Source organism: Populus euphratica, unplaced genomic scaffold (genome assembly GCF_000495115.2).
Source record: "Populus euphratica unplaced genomic scaffold, PopEup_1.0 scaffold315.1, whole genome shotgun sequence".
Lineage (NCBI taxonomy): Eukaryota > Viridiplantae > Streptophyta > Magnoliopsida > Malpighiales > Salicaceae > Populus > Populus euphratica.
Window position 1 is genome coordinate 154787 of NW_011500203.1, and position 18055 is coordinate 172841.

General features: G+C 38.5%; 3 protein-coding genes across 4 annotated transcripts in view; all 3 read left to right on the forward strand.

The window, feature by feature from the left end:
- The window catches only part of LOC105111968 (subtilisin-like protease SBT5.4), a 4188-nt gene extending 626 nt beyond the window's left edge, over positions 1-3562 (forward strand). Inside the window, exons 4-11 of the mRNA XM_011007495.1 lie at positions 85-249; positions 499-607; positions 1006-1540; positions 1634-1728; positions 1846-2091; positions 2177-2291; positions 2408-2621; positions 2746-3562. Of these exons, the coding sequence (XP_011005797.1) occupies positions 85-249; positions 499-607; positions 1006-1540; positions 1634-1728; positions 1846-2091; positions 2177-2291; positions 2408-2621; positions 2746-3296 (2030 nt within the window). The 3' untranslated portion in view covers positions 3297-3562. The remainder of the gene's footprint in view (positions 1-84; positions 250-498; positions 608-1005; positions 1541-1633; positions 1729-1845; positions 2092-2176; positions 2292-2407; positions 2622-2745) is intronic.
- Positions 3563-5015: 1453 nt separating this feature from the next.
- Positions 5016-7385, forward strand: LOC105111951 (ras-related protein RABB1c). The gene is made up of 5 exons (XM_011007468.1): positions 5016-5434; positions 5542-5624; positions 6016-6220; positions 6317-6385; positions 7083-7385. Exons 1-5 carry the CDS (start codon positions 5249-5251, stop codon positions 7173-7175), a joined length of 636 nt encoding a protein of 211 aa, XP_011005770.1. The 5' UTR covers positions 5016-5248; the 3' UTR covers positions 7176-7385.
- A 614-nt stretch (positions 7386-7999) lies between these two features.
- Positions 8000-17473, forward strand: LOC105111952 (enhancer of mRNA-decapping protein 4-like). 2 transcript variants are annotated; one of them, XM_011007470.1, is made up of 13 exons: positions 8000-8253; positions 8331-9250; positions 10039-10088; positions 10155-10311; positions 10441-10659; positions 10984-11112; positions 11365-12948; positions 13457-13816; positions 14105-14224; positions 14544-14714; positions 15774-15935; positions 16096-16221; positions 16879-17473. In XM_011007470.1, exons 2-13 carry the CDS (start codon positions 8360-8362, stop codon positions 17188-17190), a joined length of 4281 nt encoding a protein of 1426 aa, XP_011005772.1. In that variant the 5' UTR covers positions 8000-8253; positions 8331-8359; the 3' UTR covers positions 17191-17473. The 2 variants fall into 2 exon arrangements, with proteins under 2 accessions (XP_011005772.1, XP_011005771.1); XM_011007469.1 differs by having other exon boundaries at positions 8000-9250.
- The last annotated feature ends 582 nt before the right edge of the window (positions 17474-18055 follow it).

Sequence of the window (18055 nt, forward strand, 5' to 3'; positions counted from 1 at the left end):
ACACGACAACATCTATGTTATGTACTCTTATTTATTTTGAAAATGGAACTTGCCCCTATAATTAATTGTAAATGGTCAATGCAGAGCATCCAAACGTTGTGTCGGTTTTCTTGAACCAGGGAAGAAAACTACACACAACACATTCATGGGATTTTATGTTATTGGAGAAGGATGGTGTTGTCGATCCCTCTTCTTTGTGGAAGAGAGCTAGATTTGGTGAAGATTCAATCATAGCCAACCTTGACACCGGTAATTCTAATTCTCTCCCTTTTTCTTACTTCTTTGCCTTACCTTTTCTCCCCTTAGTTCCCCTTCAAGTATAGCACATTGGACCACAAAAATGAGCATTAATACTTTCATCCCTGAAAGTAAAAGGCCAAGTGAACAAGAACAATATGTGATGATTTCTACATATATAACACGCTCATTTGATAGCATCAACACACGCGCACACACACACACACACAAACTGTTGTCATAATCGTTAACATGGTGTAGGTGTTTGGCCCGAGTCGCGTAGCTTTAGCGAGGAAGGAATTGGGCCCGTACCATCAAAATGGAAAGGAACATGTGAGAATGATACTGCGGTTGGAGTCCCTTGCAATCGGTTAGCTCTACGTACACTCCCACATTTATTAATTCGTAACCTTTAGTTATTTAATAAGATGAATGGCTTCATGCATCATAAGTCAATGATGTTTGATGCTTGCCATAGCATATATACCGAAGGGCACGATTTCAATGTCCCGAGATACGCCGTGAAGCCATGGATGAAATAGCAAATACTTAGGGGTAGGATATGTAAAGTTATTGCTTGGTTTTGATAAATTCACTTGTGAATGTCTTTTTACTTCATTGTTATATAGAAGAAACCTATAAAATAAATTATCTTTAACACAGTAAGCTTGCGTTTACACTAGGTGAAGATTTATATTACTTCAATAACAAGAAACCAAATGATTCGGGGTGCTCTCCATTGAATGAAAGGCTTGGAAATTTGTGCAGGAAGCTTATAGGAGCAAGGTACTTCAACAGAGGTTATATTGCATATGCAGGAGGCCTCACCTCCTCTGATAATTCTGCTCGTGACAAAGATGGTCATGGAACTCATACCTTGTCAACCGCAGGCGGTAACTTTGTTCCTGGAGCAAATGTTTTTGGCTTGGGGAATGGAACTGCTAAAGGTGGTTCCCCTAAAGCTAGAGTGGCTTCCTACAAGGTGTGCTGGCCGCCGGTCAATGGCAGTGAATGCTTTGATGCAGATATCATGAAAGCCTTTGACATGGCCATACATGACGGGGTTGATGTGCTTTCGGTGTCACTTGGCGGCGAACCTACTGATTACTTCAATGATGGCCTAGCAATTGGAGCATTCCATGCCGTCAGTAATGGTATTCCTGTCGTGTGCTCCGCTGGAAATTCTGGACCAATGGATGGAACGGTCACTAATAATGCACCTTGGATTATAACTGTTGGAGCAAGTACCTTGGATAGAGAGTTTGAAACTTTTGTAGAGTTACGTAACGGAAAGCGCCTCCAGGTTCACATCCCTTTACAGACCAACTTCTGTTCCTCTTTTTTTTTTTTCCTTCGTAGCCTCCGAAGTCCTTTTCATTCTCCACATTGCATGCAGGGCACAAGCCTTTCAATTCCTTTGCCTGAGAAGAAATTCTATCCTCTCATCACCGGGGAACAAGCCAAGGCTGCCAATGCATCTACAGCAGACGCGTAAGATAGGACTTTTCAAATCTTTATAGGGTTGAATTGAAATTTATACATTCATCACTATCTACTTGTAGTTATTCCAAGTGAAACAGGCGATGCCATTGTTTATGTGTTATGTAGCTTGTTGTGTAAGCCTAAATCACTGGATCATGAGAAAGCCAAGGGTAAAGTTGTGGTTTGTCTTAGAGGAGAAACTGGTAGAATGGATAAGGGCTATCAAGCTGCTTTAGTTGGTGCAGCAGGGATGATTCTTTGCAATGACAAGGCAAGTGGCAACGAAATCATAGCAGATCCTCATGTTCTCCCAGCAGCACAAATTACCTACACAGATGGTCTTGCTGTATTTGCCTACATTAATTCCACCGAGTATGCTCTACCACCTCTCTTTTTTTTTGCCTACTCACTTCACACATTATTTTTGTCAATTCTTATGTGCTGCGAAAATTAACAGCCATGCTCTAGGATATATTTCCGCACCAACAGCGAAGTTAGGGACAAAACCTGCTCCATCCATGGCTGCATTCTCCTCTAGAGGGCCAAATACTGTCACGCCAGAGATACTGAAGGTTTTGTTGTTGATCTTAAGTTGTCTTCTATGTTCACATTTTTGTGACACTTTCATCAAGCAATGACCTTGTAAATATACAAGGACTAAAAATCCACTTCATTTCGACATGTACAGCCTGATATAACTGCACCAGGAGTGAACATTATAGCAGCCTTTAGTGAAGCAATCAGCCCTACTGATTTTGACTTTGATAAGCGCAAGTCTCCTTTCATTACCGAATCTGGCACATCTATGTCTTGCCCACATGTTGCAGGTGTTGTCGGACTTCTTAAAACTCTCCATCCTGATTGGAGTCCAGCTGCAATCAGATCTGCAATGATGACAACAGGTAAGACCTACCTAATTCTCAATTTAACGTTGTTAGAGCATATATTATTGCATGACGTTTTAGCAAATTTTCTAATGCGAACATCCATGCAGTTAATCTTGTTCTAATTTGTGTTCTATGTCAGCAAGAACGAGAGCCAACACTATGACACCAATATTGGTTGATGGGAGAGATGGTTTGGAGGCAACACCATTTAGTTATGGTTCTGGACATATAAGACCAAACCGCGCTCAGGATCCAGGCTTGGTCTATGACTTGAGCATCAATGATTACTTGGACTTCCTGTGCGCTAGCGGATACAACTCTACCATGATAGAACACTTCTCTGATGGTCCCTATAAATGTCCAGAGTCAACTAGTATTTTTGATTTCAACAATCCTTCAATAACTATACGCCAGCTACGTAACTCAATGAGTGTGATCAGAAAAGTGAAGAATGTAGGCCTACCAGGAACTTATGCTGCCCACGTTCGAGAACCATATGGGATTTCAGTTTCTGTCGAGCCCAATATCTTGACATTTGAGAACAAGGGTGATGAGAAGAGTTTTGAGGTTACTTTTAAGGCTAAGTGGGATGGCGTAACTGAAGACTATGAATTTGGAACCCTAACATGGACGGATGGTAGACATTATGTTAGGAGTCCTATTGTAGTTGCTTTTGGCGGTGATAATTAGAGAGATGACAAGGAAGATTGTCTTATTGTAGGGTTTTGCAAGAGGACGTGGGATCAGTAATAATATAGAGAGCAGGTCATAGACTTTCTTTTTATTTGGGTCATTGAAGTAGTTTTTTCTATAGTAGCATTGTTGTCTATTGTTTGCCTCGCCAGTGTATTTCATGTCTTTCTTTCATATTCGTTGGGATTTAGTGTCCAGATGAACGGTTATGGTAATTATTGTTATGATCACAATCAAGCAGAGTACTCAGATTGACAAATTCTTACTATGATTTTGGTAGCAAATGCAGGAAAATAAATCAACTCCAGTACTACAACTCCTAAAGCAGCATGATCATGCTCCTATTTTACCGTTCAATTTCCTAATGCTGTGACCTTTTGCTTTTCTTCTGTACCATATATAGCACCCTGCAAAATCTTACGTGCGTGCGTTTGTTTACATGCATGTCATGCCCTATATACTGGGGAGGCCTTGTTGATCAGGATGCTCGCAAAGCTAGGAAATATAATCGCAAATTAACACACCCAATGCAGTCGCAGGGAACTTGGCACATATGGGGGATCTAGCCATGGACTGTACAGAGAAGTATGATATTGGTGCGATTGACCCTGGAAGACTTGTATCCAAGTTTTATGGTGATGCGCTCGGCTATATATCTTGTTTCATAGGACGCCAAGTTTTATGGTGATGTGCTCGGCTATATATCTTGTTTCATAGGACGTGGGTGGGGTTAAGGTAGATGTTCAGAATGTACCGGAAACGTACAATAAATAGAAACTGATTTACGGTCAGAAGATTGAGTTTGCAACCATCGATCGGATTGATGAACGTGTACAGCGTACAGTGGTGGAGATATTTGAGCCATCAGCTGAGCAGTACTCTGGTGATTCATGTAGCTACGAGAGTACTAGAACACGCATAAAGGGAGGAGGAGGGGCAGGTAGTTCTAATGGATATTCAAGTATGAAGCCAAAGAGTTGCTCCATAAATGGGGAAGAAGACCAGAGATGAAGAAAAACTGCTGACAATAACCATAGATGCCTGCCTGCCTGCAATAATAGAGGTTGGGACACGGTACTGAGATTTCAATGATTAAGAAAGAATCTGCATTAGCATGTGTATATAATTATGACTGATTAACTGTTAACGAAGAGGAGGAGTACTTAGTATATGATCGATCATGTGATTACAAGCCATTATATGCATGATATTTCCCAGTTTATACACAAAGTAAGTAAAAATTTTATTACAGCAAAGCCATAATTTTTATGATGGTGGTAAGTATAAATAGTAATTCATTTGGGAAAATACTCTATTCTCTTTTATCATGTATTTCTTTTTTTTTTTTTTAATAAAACTATAAAATATTTATTTATATTTATATTTGTAAAACTTGATTAGCGAATGAATTCACTCTATATAAAAATTTATTTTTTTATAAAAATAAAAAATATAATTTTGATTTAAATTTAATTTTTAAAAAAAATTAATGAATAAATTTTGACTAATAAGCTAGATTTTTTCTCTTCTTCTAACTATACTCAGTCGTAGCATCATAAATTTTGAATGATTTTAAAGATGGTAATTAATATTAAGCAAGAAAAGAGCTGTGCGAAGGAAAGCCCATGATGATGCTTGGTAATGGGCCTGTGGGCTACTGCAAAATAATAATAATAATAATAACAAAAAGAAAAAGAAAAGGAAAGGGAGGTGAAGGAGGGAGGGACAGCGAGGAGGACAAGAACGAAGGAAAGGAAGAGAAGAGAAGCCTAATAACGTGTGGGCTTCGCTGGTGAAAGTCACAAATTCAGCCAAAACTTTTAGATTGCTTTCTCTCGAAGACAAACCCTAAATCTTCAGATTTCAGTTATCGATTTCTATCTTCCTTTTCTTTTTTCCTCAATCGTAAAAGGAAAGAAGTCTGATCTGATAATAGTTTGATTACAAAAATGTCATACGCATATCTATTCAAGTACATAATCATCGGCGATACAGGAGTAGGGAAATCGTGCCTGTTGCTTCAATTCACTGACAAGAGATTCCAGCCTGTCCATGACCTCACCATTGGTGTTGAATTTGGAGCTCGTATGATCACCATCGACAACAAGCCTATCAAGCTTCAAATTTGGGACACCGTTCGTTCCCCTACCTTCCTTTCCCTTGTTCTTAATCTCTTCTCTTAAGAAGAAAATCTGTAATTATGTTTAAATCTTCATTTTTTTATGATTTTGATTTGTTTTAGGCGGGTCAAGAATCATTTAGATCTATCACCAGGTCTTATTACAGAGGTGCTGCTGGTGCTTTGCTTGTCTATGATATTACCAGGTACGCTTCCTTCTTATGCTTGTTTCTGCTAGCCCAACAACAAAACTTCAACTTACGATGTTGATCTTTTCATGTTTTTTTTATTCTTTCCCTGTCTCCTTAAATGCTATGATGGTATCTATTTCTGTTTCAAAGCCTGCTTTTTCCTTTTTCTTTTACTTTATCTAAAACAAACCCTCTGTTCCAATATTTTCCTTAAAATTATTGTTGTTGTTGCTGTTGTCAATGCTTCTACAATCCTTGGCATGCCTCTTTGCTTCATCTAATGTCACGAGGCAGCTAGAGGCGGTTTGTTTTGCATCGAAATGTGTGTGTTTCTGGTCTCAAGTCTCAATATTGTAGCATAAGCTAGCAACTGAATGATATTTGGCTGTTTAACTTTCTCATTCAGGAGGGAAACTTTTAATCACTTGGCTAGCTGGCTTGAGGATGCAAGGCAGCATGCCAACGCAAACATGACCATTATGCTCATTGGTAACAAGTGTGATCTTGCTCATAGAAGGGCCGTCAGCACTGAAGAAGGTGAACAGTTTGCAAAGGAACATGGCTTGATCTTCATGGAGGCCTCTGCAAAAACTGCTCAGAATGTCGAGGAGGTGAATACTAAACATAATGACCTATATGTTGAAACACTTGTTGACATCTTCTTTGTTTTTTGTCTAATTTTTCTAATGCCAGCATTCTTTGTGCAGGCTTTTATCAAAACAGCTGCAACAATATATAAGAAGATTCAGGATGGAGTTTTTGATGTATCAAATGAGGTCAGGCCTATTTCTTTTGCATAGTATTTTCCACATTTCAAATAATGTTCATTGAGGGTTCACAAATTGAAATATTATTCTTATTTTGTTCTTCGTATCGTTAACATGCAAGTTTTTGTGACCTTAATATCTTTTCATCTTATATTGTCGATTTGCATCAGTCACAGTTTTTGAAGCATGGTTAATATGCATGTAGAGACATGACATGATGTTGGCACTCATGTCTTCAATTATTAATGGATGAAAGTTGTAAGTGATTTGGCTGATATTCTTTTTGGATGTTTGCTTCATGCCAACACTCATTTTCTCTTTTTTGATTAGTTGCTTTCCACTTATTAACTATATGAAGCTTAAAACTTTTGAAATTTAGCTATATTGGTATTGGTCTTTACTTGCTTGGACTTTGCTCTTTATGTTCTTCTTCTCATGAAATGAAATGAGTGACATCAGTTGGTATCCTGACAGTTATATAGTACTCCATAAGGTTTTCAATAAGATGAGGTTTCTTACCATCTTTCTTTAGTGTTAGGATTGGAGTTTTCATGAGCTCAATCCATTCTCAAATTAGCTTTTCAATTTGCACTTACAGTTTTGAAGCATTGTTAATATGCATGTATAGACACTGATTCCATTTCACCAGTATTATTAGATGAAGTTGAAAATAGTTTGGCTGATATTCTAATGGGATGTTCTGCAGTCTTATGGGATAAAAGTTGGGTATGGAGGAATTCCGGGGCCATCAGGAGGCAGGGATGGCGGTTCTGCTCAAGCTGGAGGCTGTTGCAGTTGAAATTGAATACCCATTTTCTATACTTGAGCGCATCCAATTTACATATTTATTCTGTTCTTTATGATCGTCCCATGTTTTTTAGTCTGAACGTTGTGACTTGTTTTCTGTAAGTGTCAATTCAGGGTATAACGTATATGTATAATCCTTCTTCATGCCGTGTCCATTGATTGTAAATCCATGGGTTGATCTTCTGCTTCTCGTTTCCTTCGATACTGGGCTGTTCCAGTAAAGTGTTCTCCTTTGTGTTAATCTTTTGATTTTTTTTTTGTGGGGCCACTATAGCTTTGTTTTCATCTGCTGGGGTATATGAATTTCAGAGTAAATTTTCATTGGTTAAATAAATAATAGTCTCTCTCATTTTCAATGCTTCTTCAACTTCTCCATGCATGTAAATAAACGCATAATCTCTCAGAGAAAAGAAAAGAGCTTGGCAGACATGGATATTTGATTATGTTGCAATGCCTTCCACAAACAATGAATGAAGGATCAGAGCCCATTTTGGGTAACTTGTTGAATATAAGTTTCCTAGGAAAGCATGCAGCCTGGTATTTTAACCTAGGAAAGCAATGGAAGTTCGGAGATTCTGCAGAAGAGAGTTGTATTAACAAGTAGTTTAGCCTATGAGCTGATCAACTTGGGAAGTGCCTGGGATTCCAGTAGTAGAGATGCAACTTGGGTTACGTGTACCAACGACAGATGGGAGGAGTGGAGCGATGTCTGCTAAGGAAGACGACGATAAATAATAATAATAAAATAATACAAAATTGGTGATAGGAGTACTGATTACTACTTCAACAATAAAAGGGGGGGAAATCACTAGAAACTCTTTCTTTCCATTTTTCCACTCCTTGTTTGCTGTCCAGGGGCATCAATCCGCACATCTGAGCAAACTACTGCATAAAAAGATTTTTCAAATCTCTCTCTCTCTTCTCAAAATCCTCATTCCATCCCTACCCTACTTTGGGACGACAAAAGGGGGGGGGGAGAGAGAGAGAGATAAAGGAGTGTGCTGCATCCCCCACCCAATCTGATCTGAAAATGATTAGAACTTGAACGGATCCATGAATTCCTTCACTCTGTGAGCCTTTTCAAATCTCTCTTTCAGTGTATCATTCTGATTGATTGTTTCCAATTACTAGTATATTATTATATCAGATCAATTCTTGTTTTATTGCTGCTTAATAATGGCTTCACCTGGTAATCCACATCAAGGAGGTGGGGGGGTAATAGGAGAAGGAGGAGGAGGTTTTGATATGAATAAACTGCTTAAACCCTCTTCTGCAAATCCTATGAGTATAATGCAACCCCCAAACCAACAACAACAACAACAGGGTCCTTCTCCCATTAGTAACACTATCACCACTGAGAATCTCACTACCTCTCCTTCCTTCCCTCTTCCTTCCTCTTCTCCACCTTATCTAACTCCATCTTCTTCTTATCCCCCTCCTACTGGCCCTTATCACCCTTATCACCATCCTCACTATCTCTCCCCCTACCCTCCTCCACCTTTTCAGCAACTTCACAATCATTTCTTTACTAATACTAATATCCATCACCAAAATAGACCACAGCCCATCTCTTCTTTTGCACCTCCTCCTCCTCTCTCACCTCGTAATTCAGGTGGTGCTGTTTTGATGGACATCTTGACCAATCAAAACCAACAGCAGCCACCTCTCTCCACTAATCTTAGTGGGCCTTTCCCTTCTTATGCTTCCTCCACTGTATCCACTGCCTCCAGTGCTCCTCCTGTCCCCTCTGCTCCTTCTGTTAGTTTAGCATCTCCGACGCAGCAATGCTGCACTCCTCCAGTGAGGATGCTCAGCACCAAGCTCCCTAAGGGCCGGCATTTAAATGGAAGCCATGTCGTGTATGATATTGATGTGAGATTGCAAGGTGAGGTGCAACCTCAACTTGAAGTCACACCCATCACCAAATATTTATCCGATCCTGGCCTTGTTCTCGGCCGTCAGATTGCTGTTAATAGAAATTACATTTGCTATGGACTCAAGCCTGGTGCTATTCGTATCCTCAATATTAATACTGCTTTGAGATCATTGCTTCGCGGTCATAACCAGGTTATTTCTCTCTTCTTGTGAAGGTCTTACGATTATCTTGTGTTTTGTGTACCTAACCTTGATTGAAAATCGACATTCATGACATTATGTAATACAGTAATTGGCATTGTCTAACTGATAGTGAATCTCACCTTGTGATAATTTCTGAATCAGATTTCAATTAAAAAAGAATGTATTTGAAGTCTTTTTGATGAGCCATTACATTTGAAACATGCTGCTAGAATGTTTGTTCTCAACTTATCCTGGCAAGTTGGAATAGTTGGATAGTGATTTTCAATAGCTGCACTCTTCAAATTAAGTGCAGGTAATATTCAAGTGACCAAGTTATGGAGGAAAACCCTTATTCCTAAATAATTAAGCTTTCCTATTCCGTTGATGTCAAATTAACAAATCACATTACGGATATAAACATGAGAGTTTACCCATTCTCCTTTATTGCTTCTGGATTCCGTTTCTGTTTCATTTCCATCAATTTGCTTACTGTACTTCGAGAAGAGAGGCAAAAATTCCTAATGCTTCTGATAAAATCCTGATTTTGTTTGGTACTGAAGGTTCTTGACATAATAATCTTGCGCAGATTCTGGACAGACTTGCAGAGTAAGCCTCATTAATTTCATTACCTTAGTTGGCTGCTGTCCTTTCATTTTTAGAAGCAACCTCCACTACCGAAATGTTGTAGCTTTCTTCTAGTTATCCAACATCTTTTGTGTACCTTTGATATCAATTTTGGTTATTGTTTAAATACCAGTATAAAAACTATCTAAAACATTGCATGATTTTCTATGCAGAAAGTAACAGACATGGCTTTCTTCGCTGAGGATGTTCACCTTCTGGCCAGGTAAATCTTAGCATTGATATTTTTTTCCTATTTATAAGCAAAAGATGCTTACTTTTATTCATGCAGTGCATGTGTTGATGGATGTGTTTTCATTCGGAAGATCAATGAGGGCCCAGATGAGGAAGAAAAACCTCAAATTTTTGAAAGGATACTTCTTGCTCTTCACATAATAGCAGATGGAGAACTGGTCCACCCACGAGTGTGCTGGCATCCACACAAACAAGTAATTGTGGATTTTGATGTTAATGTTATCAAGATAAAATTCCCATCCCAACACATCTTTCACCCCTTGCACTGGTATTGATTTATGTTATCTCTTACTATATCTTTACTGTAAATGAAAATGTTGTAGGAAATTTTGGTTGTTGCAATTGGAAACCTCATCCTGAAGATCGATACCAATAAAGTTGGAAAAGGCACGGGATTTTCGGCTGAGCGACCTCTCACTTGTCCTGTTGATAAGCTCATTGAAGGTGTCCAGCTTGTTGGTAAGCATGATGGCGAAGTCATTGAGTTGTCAATGTGTCAATGGATGACCACCCGTTTAGCTTCAGCATCAACAGATGGCGCGGTTTGTTGCCTCCTTTTCCCCCTTACCTTGTAATCTTTTAGTTTGTCATTTTTTTATCTGCTGGTAGCTCTAGTAATATCTAAAGGTTACATAGTCTCAAACATTAACCAAACTCCCCCTCCTGCTTGTGGCACATATGGCAGGGATGGTGTATAACTAGCTGTGTTTGTAAGATTTCATGTTTACATTTTAAGTCTGAGTTGAGCCATTATCAATTTTTCTTTATGGTCGTATCATCATAAGACTTGTCAATATATTCAAGATAAGCAATGTAATATTCTTTTACTGTTTTTAATCACCAAACACTTGTTGTCTGCTGCACAGGTCAAGATTTGGGAAGACCGTAAGGCAGTACCACTTGCAGTATTCAGACCACATGATGGTAATCCTGTAAATTCTGTGGCGTTCCTGACTGCCCCTGACCACCCTGATCACATTGTTCTTATCACTGGGGTAGGCTCCTATTCTTTTTGTTCTACATGATGGTGGTGCTTAATGATGCTAGACTTTTTTAGATGACTAGAGAGAATTTCATTATACGTAACTCAGCCATTTTTTACTGGCCTTTGATAAGAGTGATATGGTTATTTGATCATAGCAATTTAGTTTCAAAATCACTTTCATGTTCTCTAAGGTGTTGATTTCCTTTAATATATGTTCAATGTGTTGGATGTTTGGGCTTGCTTACATCTCTCCTTTTTACAGGGCCCGCTGAATCAGGAACTGAAGATATGGGCCTCTGCAAGTGAAGAGGGCTGGTTGTTGCCTAGTAATGCTGAATCATGGTGGTGCAATCAGACTTTGACCTTGGAGAGTTCGGTTGAATCTAATGCTGAGGATGCATTCTTTGATCAAGTGGTAGCGCTGCCCCGTGCAGGCTTATTTCTGCTGGCAAATGCCAAGAAGAATGCCATATATGCTGTACACTTGGAATATGGGCCTTATCCTGCTGCAACCCGCATGGATTACATAGCTGAGTTTACAGTTACAATGCCTATTTTGAGTCTTACTGGAACTAGTGATAGTTTACCAAATGGAGAACATATTGTTCAGGTTTACTGTGTGCAAACACAAGCTATTCAACAATATGCATTGAACTTGTCTCAATGCCTTCCACCACCTCTGGAGAACATGGAGTTGGAGATAACAGAATCTAATGTTTCTCATTCTTTAGATTCTGATGGTTCCGCTATTATGGAATCTTCTCATGGAAGTAAACCCGCTTATATGTCTGCAGGTAACATTGCTTCCATTCCACCAATGACTTCAAACAGTCCTGAAAGTGCTCTTGCAGCAAATCATCCAGAAAGCTTAGGTTCTTCTGATGTTAATAGCTCACTAGATATAGCTTCTTCTGGTGGGCAAACCAGGGCTACTGCATCACATACTAACGCTGACAATACCAACACTGTAACACCCCTTCTACCGATGAGTCCAAGGTTGCCTCGAAAGTTGTCAGGTCTCCAGAGCCTGTCAAATAGCACAGATACTAGTTTGCAGCTCAGTGATCATGCCGGTGACCGCAGAATTGAAACTGTGAAGGAAAATGCAAGTGATACATCCTCTGGTGATAATTTGAGTAAGGGTGAGAAGAATGTCAAACAAACTGATATTGCAATGGTTTCTGAAACTCCAATAATGTTTAAACACCCAACCCATCTTATAACTCCATCGGAGATATTATCCAGGGCTGTTTGTTCTGAAAATTCTCAAACCACTCGGGGCCTGAATGTCGCAGAGGCAAAGACTCAGGATGTGCTTGTGAACAATGATATTGAAAGTGCTGAAGTGGCGCTTAAAGTTGTTGGAGAGACAGGAACTGATAAAAATAATGACTTTGACTTGCCCAGAGAATCTCACACTGTTGTTGCAGAGAAGAAAGAGAAATCCTTCTACTCTCAGGCCTCAGATCTTGGCATTCAGATGGCAAGAGATTGTTGTGTGGAAGCTTATAGTGTTGGGCCAATCCAACAAGCTGATGAAGGTAGTATTACTGAGGTACTTGATAGACCTCCTAGTGATGAAGATGAGAAGCAAGATATGACTAAAGATGTGCCTGCAAAAAGTGGTGAAACAGAAACTTCTGTGGAAGTTCTAGAGTCCCCAGCCCCTACAACTAAAGCAAAAAAACCAAACGGGAAAAGTTCGCAAGTATCCGTTCAATCTTCCCCTTCCCTGAGTCCATTCAACTCTACTGATTCATCCAACGAACCTGGTTGCAGTCCCTGTGCCCAATCTAGTGATGCTGCTTTACCTCAGATATTGGCCATGCAGGATACACTTGATCAGGTGATTAGACTTTTGATTGACTGTTCTCTATATGTGATTTGCAGTTATATGGTTACAATAGTCGTGCTTTATGTCATATTTCCCATCATTTTGCTGCTTGGATCTGACTTTTCTGATTTCATGTATTGATTACTTAGACAACTTACAGTATGTCAACATCTTAAGAATTTCACCCTTTTATTCTTTTATTCTTTTTGTTATATATATATTTTCTGAACTATTAAAATCAACTATCACACTCTGTTTATCATCCTCTCTGTTTTTTTTTTAAATCAGCGTATTGTCACCTCCTTGCTTGACATTGTGTGTCTACTATTTTTCTGGCTCATCCCCAAATCTGATCCCATTTCTTGAAACCCAATCGCCCAAATTTTGCTAGAACATGCCTAGATACCTTTCTTCTCCTCCATTGGTTTCCTTTATCCAATAATCTGTTCATGCATTCCTTCTTTTAGATGGATGCATTCATAAATGGTTCAAGACTAATGATTTTGTGCATGTTTCGCAGTTAATGAACATGCACAAAGAAATGCAGAAGCAGATGAATACAATGATTTCTGTCCCAGTTTCCAAAGAAGGTAAAAGACTTGAGGCATCATTGGGCCGGAGCATTGAGAAAGTTGTTAGGGCTAACACAGATTCTCTATGGGTTCGTTTTCAAGAAGAAAACACTAAGCATGAGAAATTAGAAAGGGACCGAATACAGCAGTTAGCAAATTTGATTACAAATCTTATAAACAAGGATTTGCCAACAGCTTTGGAGAAAACTTTAAAGAAGGAAATAGCTGCAATTGGACCTGCTGTTGCTCGTGCTATCACTCCCATTTTGGAGAAAAGCATATCATCATCTATTATGGAGTCATTCCAGGTTAAATGTCTCTTCTCCTCGTTTGTCAACATGACTATTCTTGTTTTGGTGACCTATTAAATTGAAGCAATTCATTCTGTTTCTTTTTATATCACAAACATAATCATGGAAACTGGGAGTCACGCACAGATGTCCAATTTTCTTTGCTCTAGACGATAGTTTAATTCGTTAACTGCTTAATAGTTTAGCATAATTATCCAATTCTCATTAACTTTCAAAAGTTGCTTAATTGTTTGTGTTGTTCATGTGCTCTTTACTGATCAAGGTTTCTCTCTGTGGGCTTAGCAGAAAGGGGTGGGAGAGAAGGCAGTGAATCAGCTAGAGAAGACAGTTACTTCAAAGCTTGAAGTTACAGTGGCCAGGCAAATCCAATCACAGTTTCAAACTTCTGGCAAGCAAGCTCTTCAGGTTATTTGATATTCATTCTCTGAACTATATCCTTGCATAAACCTTTAATTCAATTGACAAGTTAGTTAAGCTTTATTCATCTCTCTTTACATAGGACTTTAAGAACCTTCTTTGCCCCGGTGATTTTTTGTTATTTTATTTTGGACAGAATGTGCAATAGTTTTATAAATCTTGTTTGTCTTTTCCTTGGAAGAATGAATGGTGATATACATTTTTTTCATATGCATTGAGAAAGTTCTCTTTTAAATCTCATTTCATGAAGCAAAACGATGGAGAAATTTCTGATAATGAAAAAAAATCGTGCTGTTGGTATTTGCAGGATGCATTAAGGTCTACTCTAGAAGCCTCAATTATTCCTGCGTTTGAGATGTCCTGCAAAGCTATGTTTGATCAAGTTGATGCCACATTTCAGAAAGAGCTTAGTAAGCATATAAATGACACTCAGCAACAGTTCGATTCCATGCATTCTCCTTTGGCCATCACTCTGAGGGTATGTGTACGTTTGAAATTTATAGTAGGTATCTTTTATATTCATGTTCCTAGTTCCTTATTTAATATTATAATTCCACTCTCTTTTTATTGGGGGGATTAGATTTAATCAAATATGCATTGTACTTATCGTATTTCTTCTTTAACTAATGGATTTAGCCTGCTGTTTATTTACAGTGCGTGAAAAGATTTTTCAGTTGTTAAATTTTTTGGACTGAAGGGTCCTTTCTGGTGTGTTAGATCTCTAAGAACACCCATATTGTGAAATTATTCCTAAATGTTTTACTGAAGCAGGTATAAAAAATGTTATGATTGATTTCTAAATGACTCTAATCCACTGAGGTTTTTTTTTTTTAACTATAGGATCCTTATATTTTATTAGATCTCTAAATACAGCTTTTGCTAGTGTGTATACCGTGGGATTATTCATCCTATTCTAACTGATGCCAGTTTTTTATTCTAAATGACTTCTAAATCATCATATATTCAAAGATCCTCATACTATTCTTTCCTAATTTAAATGGAAAACTAAGTCGTACCATTGGAGAGGTCTCATTCTTAATCATTCTCTTTTCTTTTGGAACTAATATAAAATGAAACAAGCAGTAGTGTAGCATCTTAATCTCCTTTCAGAAGCAAGTTGTCCTGCTATGGGTAACCACACAATAGTTTATGGTGGCAGGGAGGTACTGCTTTTGACCAACAGCAGATGTTTGGCCACCTATTACGGCCAACAATGAAGCTGAACAAATCCTGATATTTAGTTGTTGCACTGGCTCTTAAATTTTCTGCATCCTTTTCTTTTCTTGTTCATGCACATGGGAGTTGCAAATTCAGATTTTGCACCTTCGATTTCTTTGCATGTTTACAGTGGCAAGTTGACAAGCTTCCATTTTACTTTCAATGATAAGCTTGCAATAATATTAAAGTGGGTAATTCTGTAGAAGGGAATGATTTCCTTTGCACAGACCTAATGGTGTTATTAGTTTGAGGAGCATGTCATATCGTATCTTTTATTATTTTCTGTTTAAAATTTTGCATTACAAACACATTATTGCAGGATGCTATCAATTCAGCATCATCACTCACTCAAACCTTAAGTGGAGTGCTGGCTGACGGCCAACAGCAGCTCTTAGCTTTGGCAGCTGCAGGTGCAAACTCGGAAGTAGGAAATCCTTCAGCAAAGTTGGGCAATGGACCATTGCCTGGTTTGCATGAGATGGTATGCCTTTGTTTTGTTGCCAAGCTTTTTTTCTTGTGTGTATTTAGTAGCTTCCCGGTTAAAGAGCACACAATGGTCTTCTGTTTAAAATGATAAGTTTGCCGTGGAAATTACAAAGCTTTTAGTTGCATCTGACTTGTAGATGTGTTTATATCTACAGCCTGAGGCACCTTTGGATCCAACAAAAGAATTATCAAGGTTAATAGCTGAGCGGAAGTATGAGGAAGCATTCACTGTAGCTCTGCACAGAAATGATGTCACAATAGTTTCCTGGTTATGTTCGCAGGTAATGCTGCCATTGATTTTTGAAAGATAGACTCCCCCCATTGTACCAAAGTAGAGTCAAAGCAGGATTTTTATTCCAATATGTCTGGCTTATAAGGTGTTTGTAGCTAACCTAGGACTGTTAAATTGCATTCATGCTTTAAGCCACATTCAAAGACTTAATTATATGCATGTCTAATGTGCTCAAATCCGTAAAAGTTGAGTAGATGAGCAAAACATAACTTGACTCAGCTATAATCTAATCAGTTGGAGTCAAATGCAAGTATTTTGTTATCTTGTGAGATGCAACCTTTTGATTCCATTTCTTGCATTCTCTGTGGCCACAGCTCTCCTTGTAATCTACCAATTTTAACCAAGCCACTAAATCATTGGATTTTTTTCAACTTCAGAATTTAGATTGGACAAACAGCGCCAGGAATTGCTGAAGTTGAATATTTGTGATGTTTGACCTTTTTAGGTGATTCAAGTTAATTTAACTACAATCAAATTAGAATTTTCAGTGGGACCAGGCAGGTGCCCACTCGAAAAACGTAGAAGTGATGGAATTCATCTGGTTGCTTAAATTGTTTCTTTGACAAGAAACAAATTAAATTGCTTCTGTTTCTCAATAATTTTCACAGTGATCAAACACATGATTTATATTTGCTGGTTTTGCTAGGTTGATCTACAAGGGATTTTGTCAGTGTCACCGCTACCACCTCTAAGCCAAGGAGTTCTGCTGGCCCTTCTACAGCAATTGGCATGTGATATTACTAACGAAACCTCTAGAAAGTTGGGATGGATGACAGATGTGGCTGCTGCTATAAACCCTGTGGATCCAATGATTGCAGTGCATGTAAGACCAATCTTTGAACAGGTCTACCAGATAGTTATCAATCGAAGGAGTCTACCTAGTACATCTGCTTCGGAAGCCCCAAGCATACGTCTTCTTCTGGTTGTCATAAATTCTGTGCTGAGGAGCTGTAAATGATTGTTTCCCCTTTTTTCCTACCATTTTGTGCAAATATGTAACATGGCACTTCTATTTTTGGGTTGTATAGGGTTCTAGGAAAGTTCCAGGGAATCAGAATTGTTTGAAAAGTATTTATTGATTGTGTGATTCTTCCTTCCACAATCCTCTTTATCCATTGTTGGCTGGTTTCAAGGGGTGGATTCAATATGACACTGATCGAGCTGTTTTTCAGTGAATTGTGTCCATCCTATAGTTTCACTTTATGATGATCGTAATAATTCTACTTGACAAACTCCTGTACTCTTATGATTTGAACTTTTTTGTTACCTTCGAATGGAAAAATTAAGGTAGAGGTTGCCACAGAAAGAATACAAAAGATCTTGATTCCAGTATTGATGTTGGAAATTACGTTCTGAGCAAGGTGTGATCTCTTTGTTGACCTCTCGGGTTGCATGCATGTGGTTACAGGTCTTCATTTTTTTTTATATCCTTGTTTTCGTTTCTTATACTGAATCTATTTTCATTTCTTCCGTGTGTTCTTTTATGTCAGTAACAGTAATCAAATGTAATCCGCATCACTTTTCAGTCAGTTTTTGAAGCTACGATCCAATACTTATATATTGTTGAACTCCCTCAAAAATGTTAGAATTGAACTAGGATCATAGACTGATTGTTTAGGAAGAAGTTTACATGAAAACGAAACTCGTTACGAAAAACATAAATGAGAAGAACCCTACTTTTATACAAGAGAGCTAGGTGTGTGTACAGAAAGATTCCTCCTCCAAGAGATGACTGCGAGCAGCCATCAGAACGTGGTCACGCTGACAAGATCATCTTCAGCAAGATTGAAAGAAAACAAATTCGACAAATTGCCGGATGAATT

What these genes read in the sequence shown, in the direction of transcription:
- LOC105111951 (XM_011007468.1), top strand. Translation starts at nt 5,249, where the DNA reads ATGTCATACGCATATCTATTCAAGTACATAATCATCGGCGATACAGGA. An exon ending in CTTGTCTATGATATTACCAG is followed by an intron (nt 5,625 to 6,015) that starts GTACGCTTCCTT and finishes TTTCTCATTCAG; the next exon opens with GAGGGAAACTTTTAATCACT. An exon ending in CTGCTCAGAATGTCGAGGAG is followed by an intron (nt 6,221 to 6,316) that starts GTGAATACTAAA and finishes TTCTTTGTGCAG; the next exon opens with GCTTTTATCAAAACAGCTGC.
- LOC105111952 (XM_011007469.1), top strand. Translation starts at nt 8,360, where the DNA reads ATGGCTTCACCTGGTAATCCACATCAAGGAGGTGGGGGGGTAATAGGA. An exon ending in CTGGCAAGCAAGCTCTTCAG is followed by an intron (nt 14,225 to 14,543) that starts GTTATTTGATAT and finishes TGGTATTTGCAG; the next exon opens with GATGCATTAAGGTCTACTCT. An exon ending in TTTCCTGGTTATGTTCGCAG is followed by an intron (nt 16,222 to 16,878) that starts GTAATGCTGCCA and finishes TGGTTTTGCTAG; the next exon opens with GTTGATCTACAAGGGATTTT.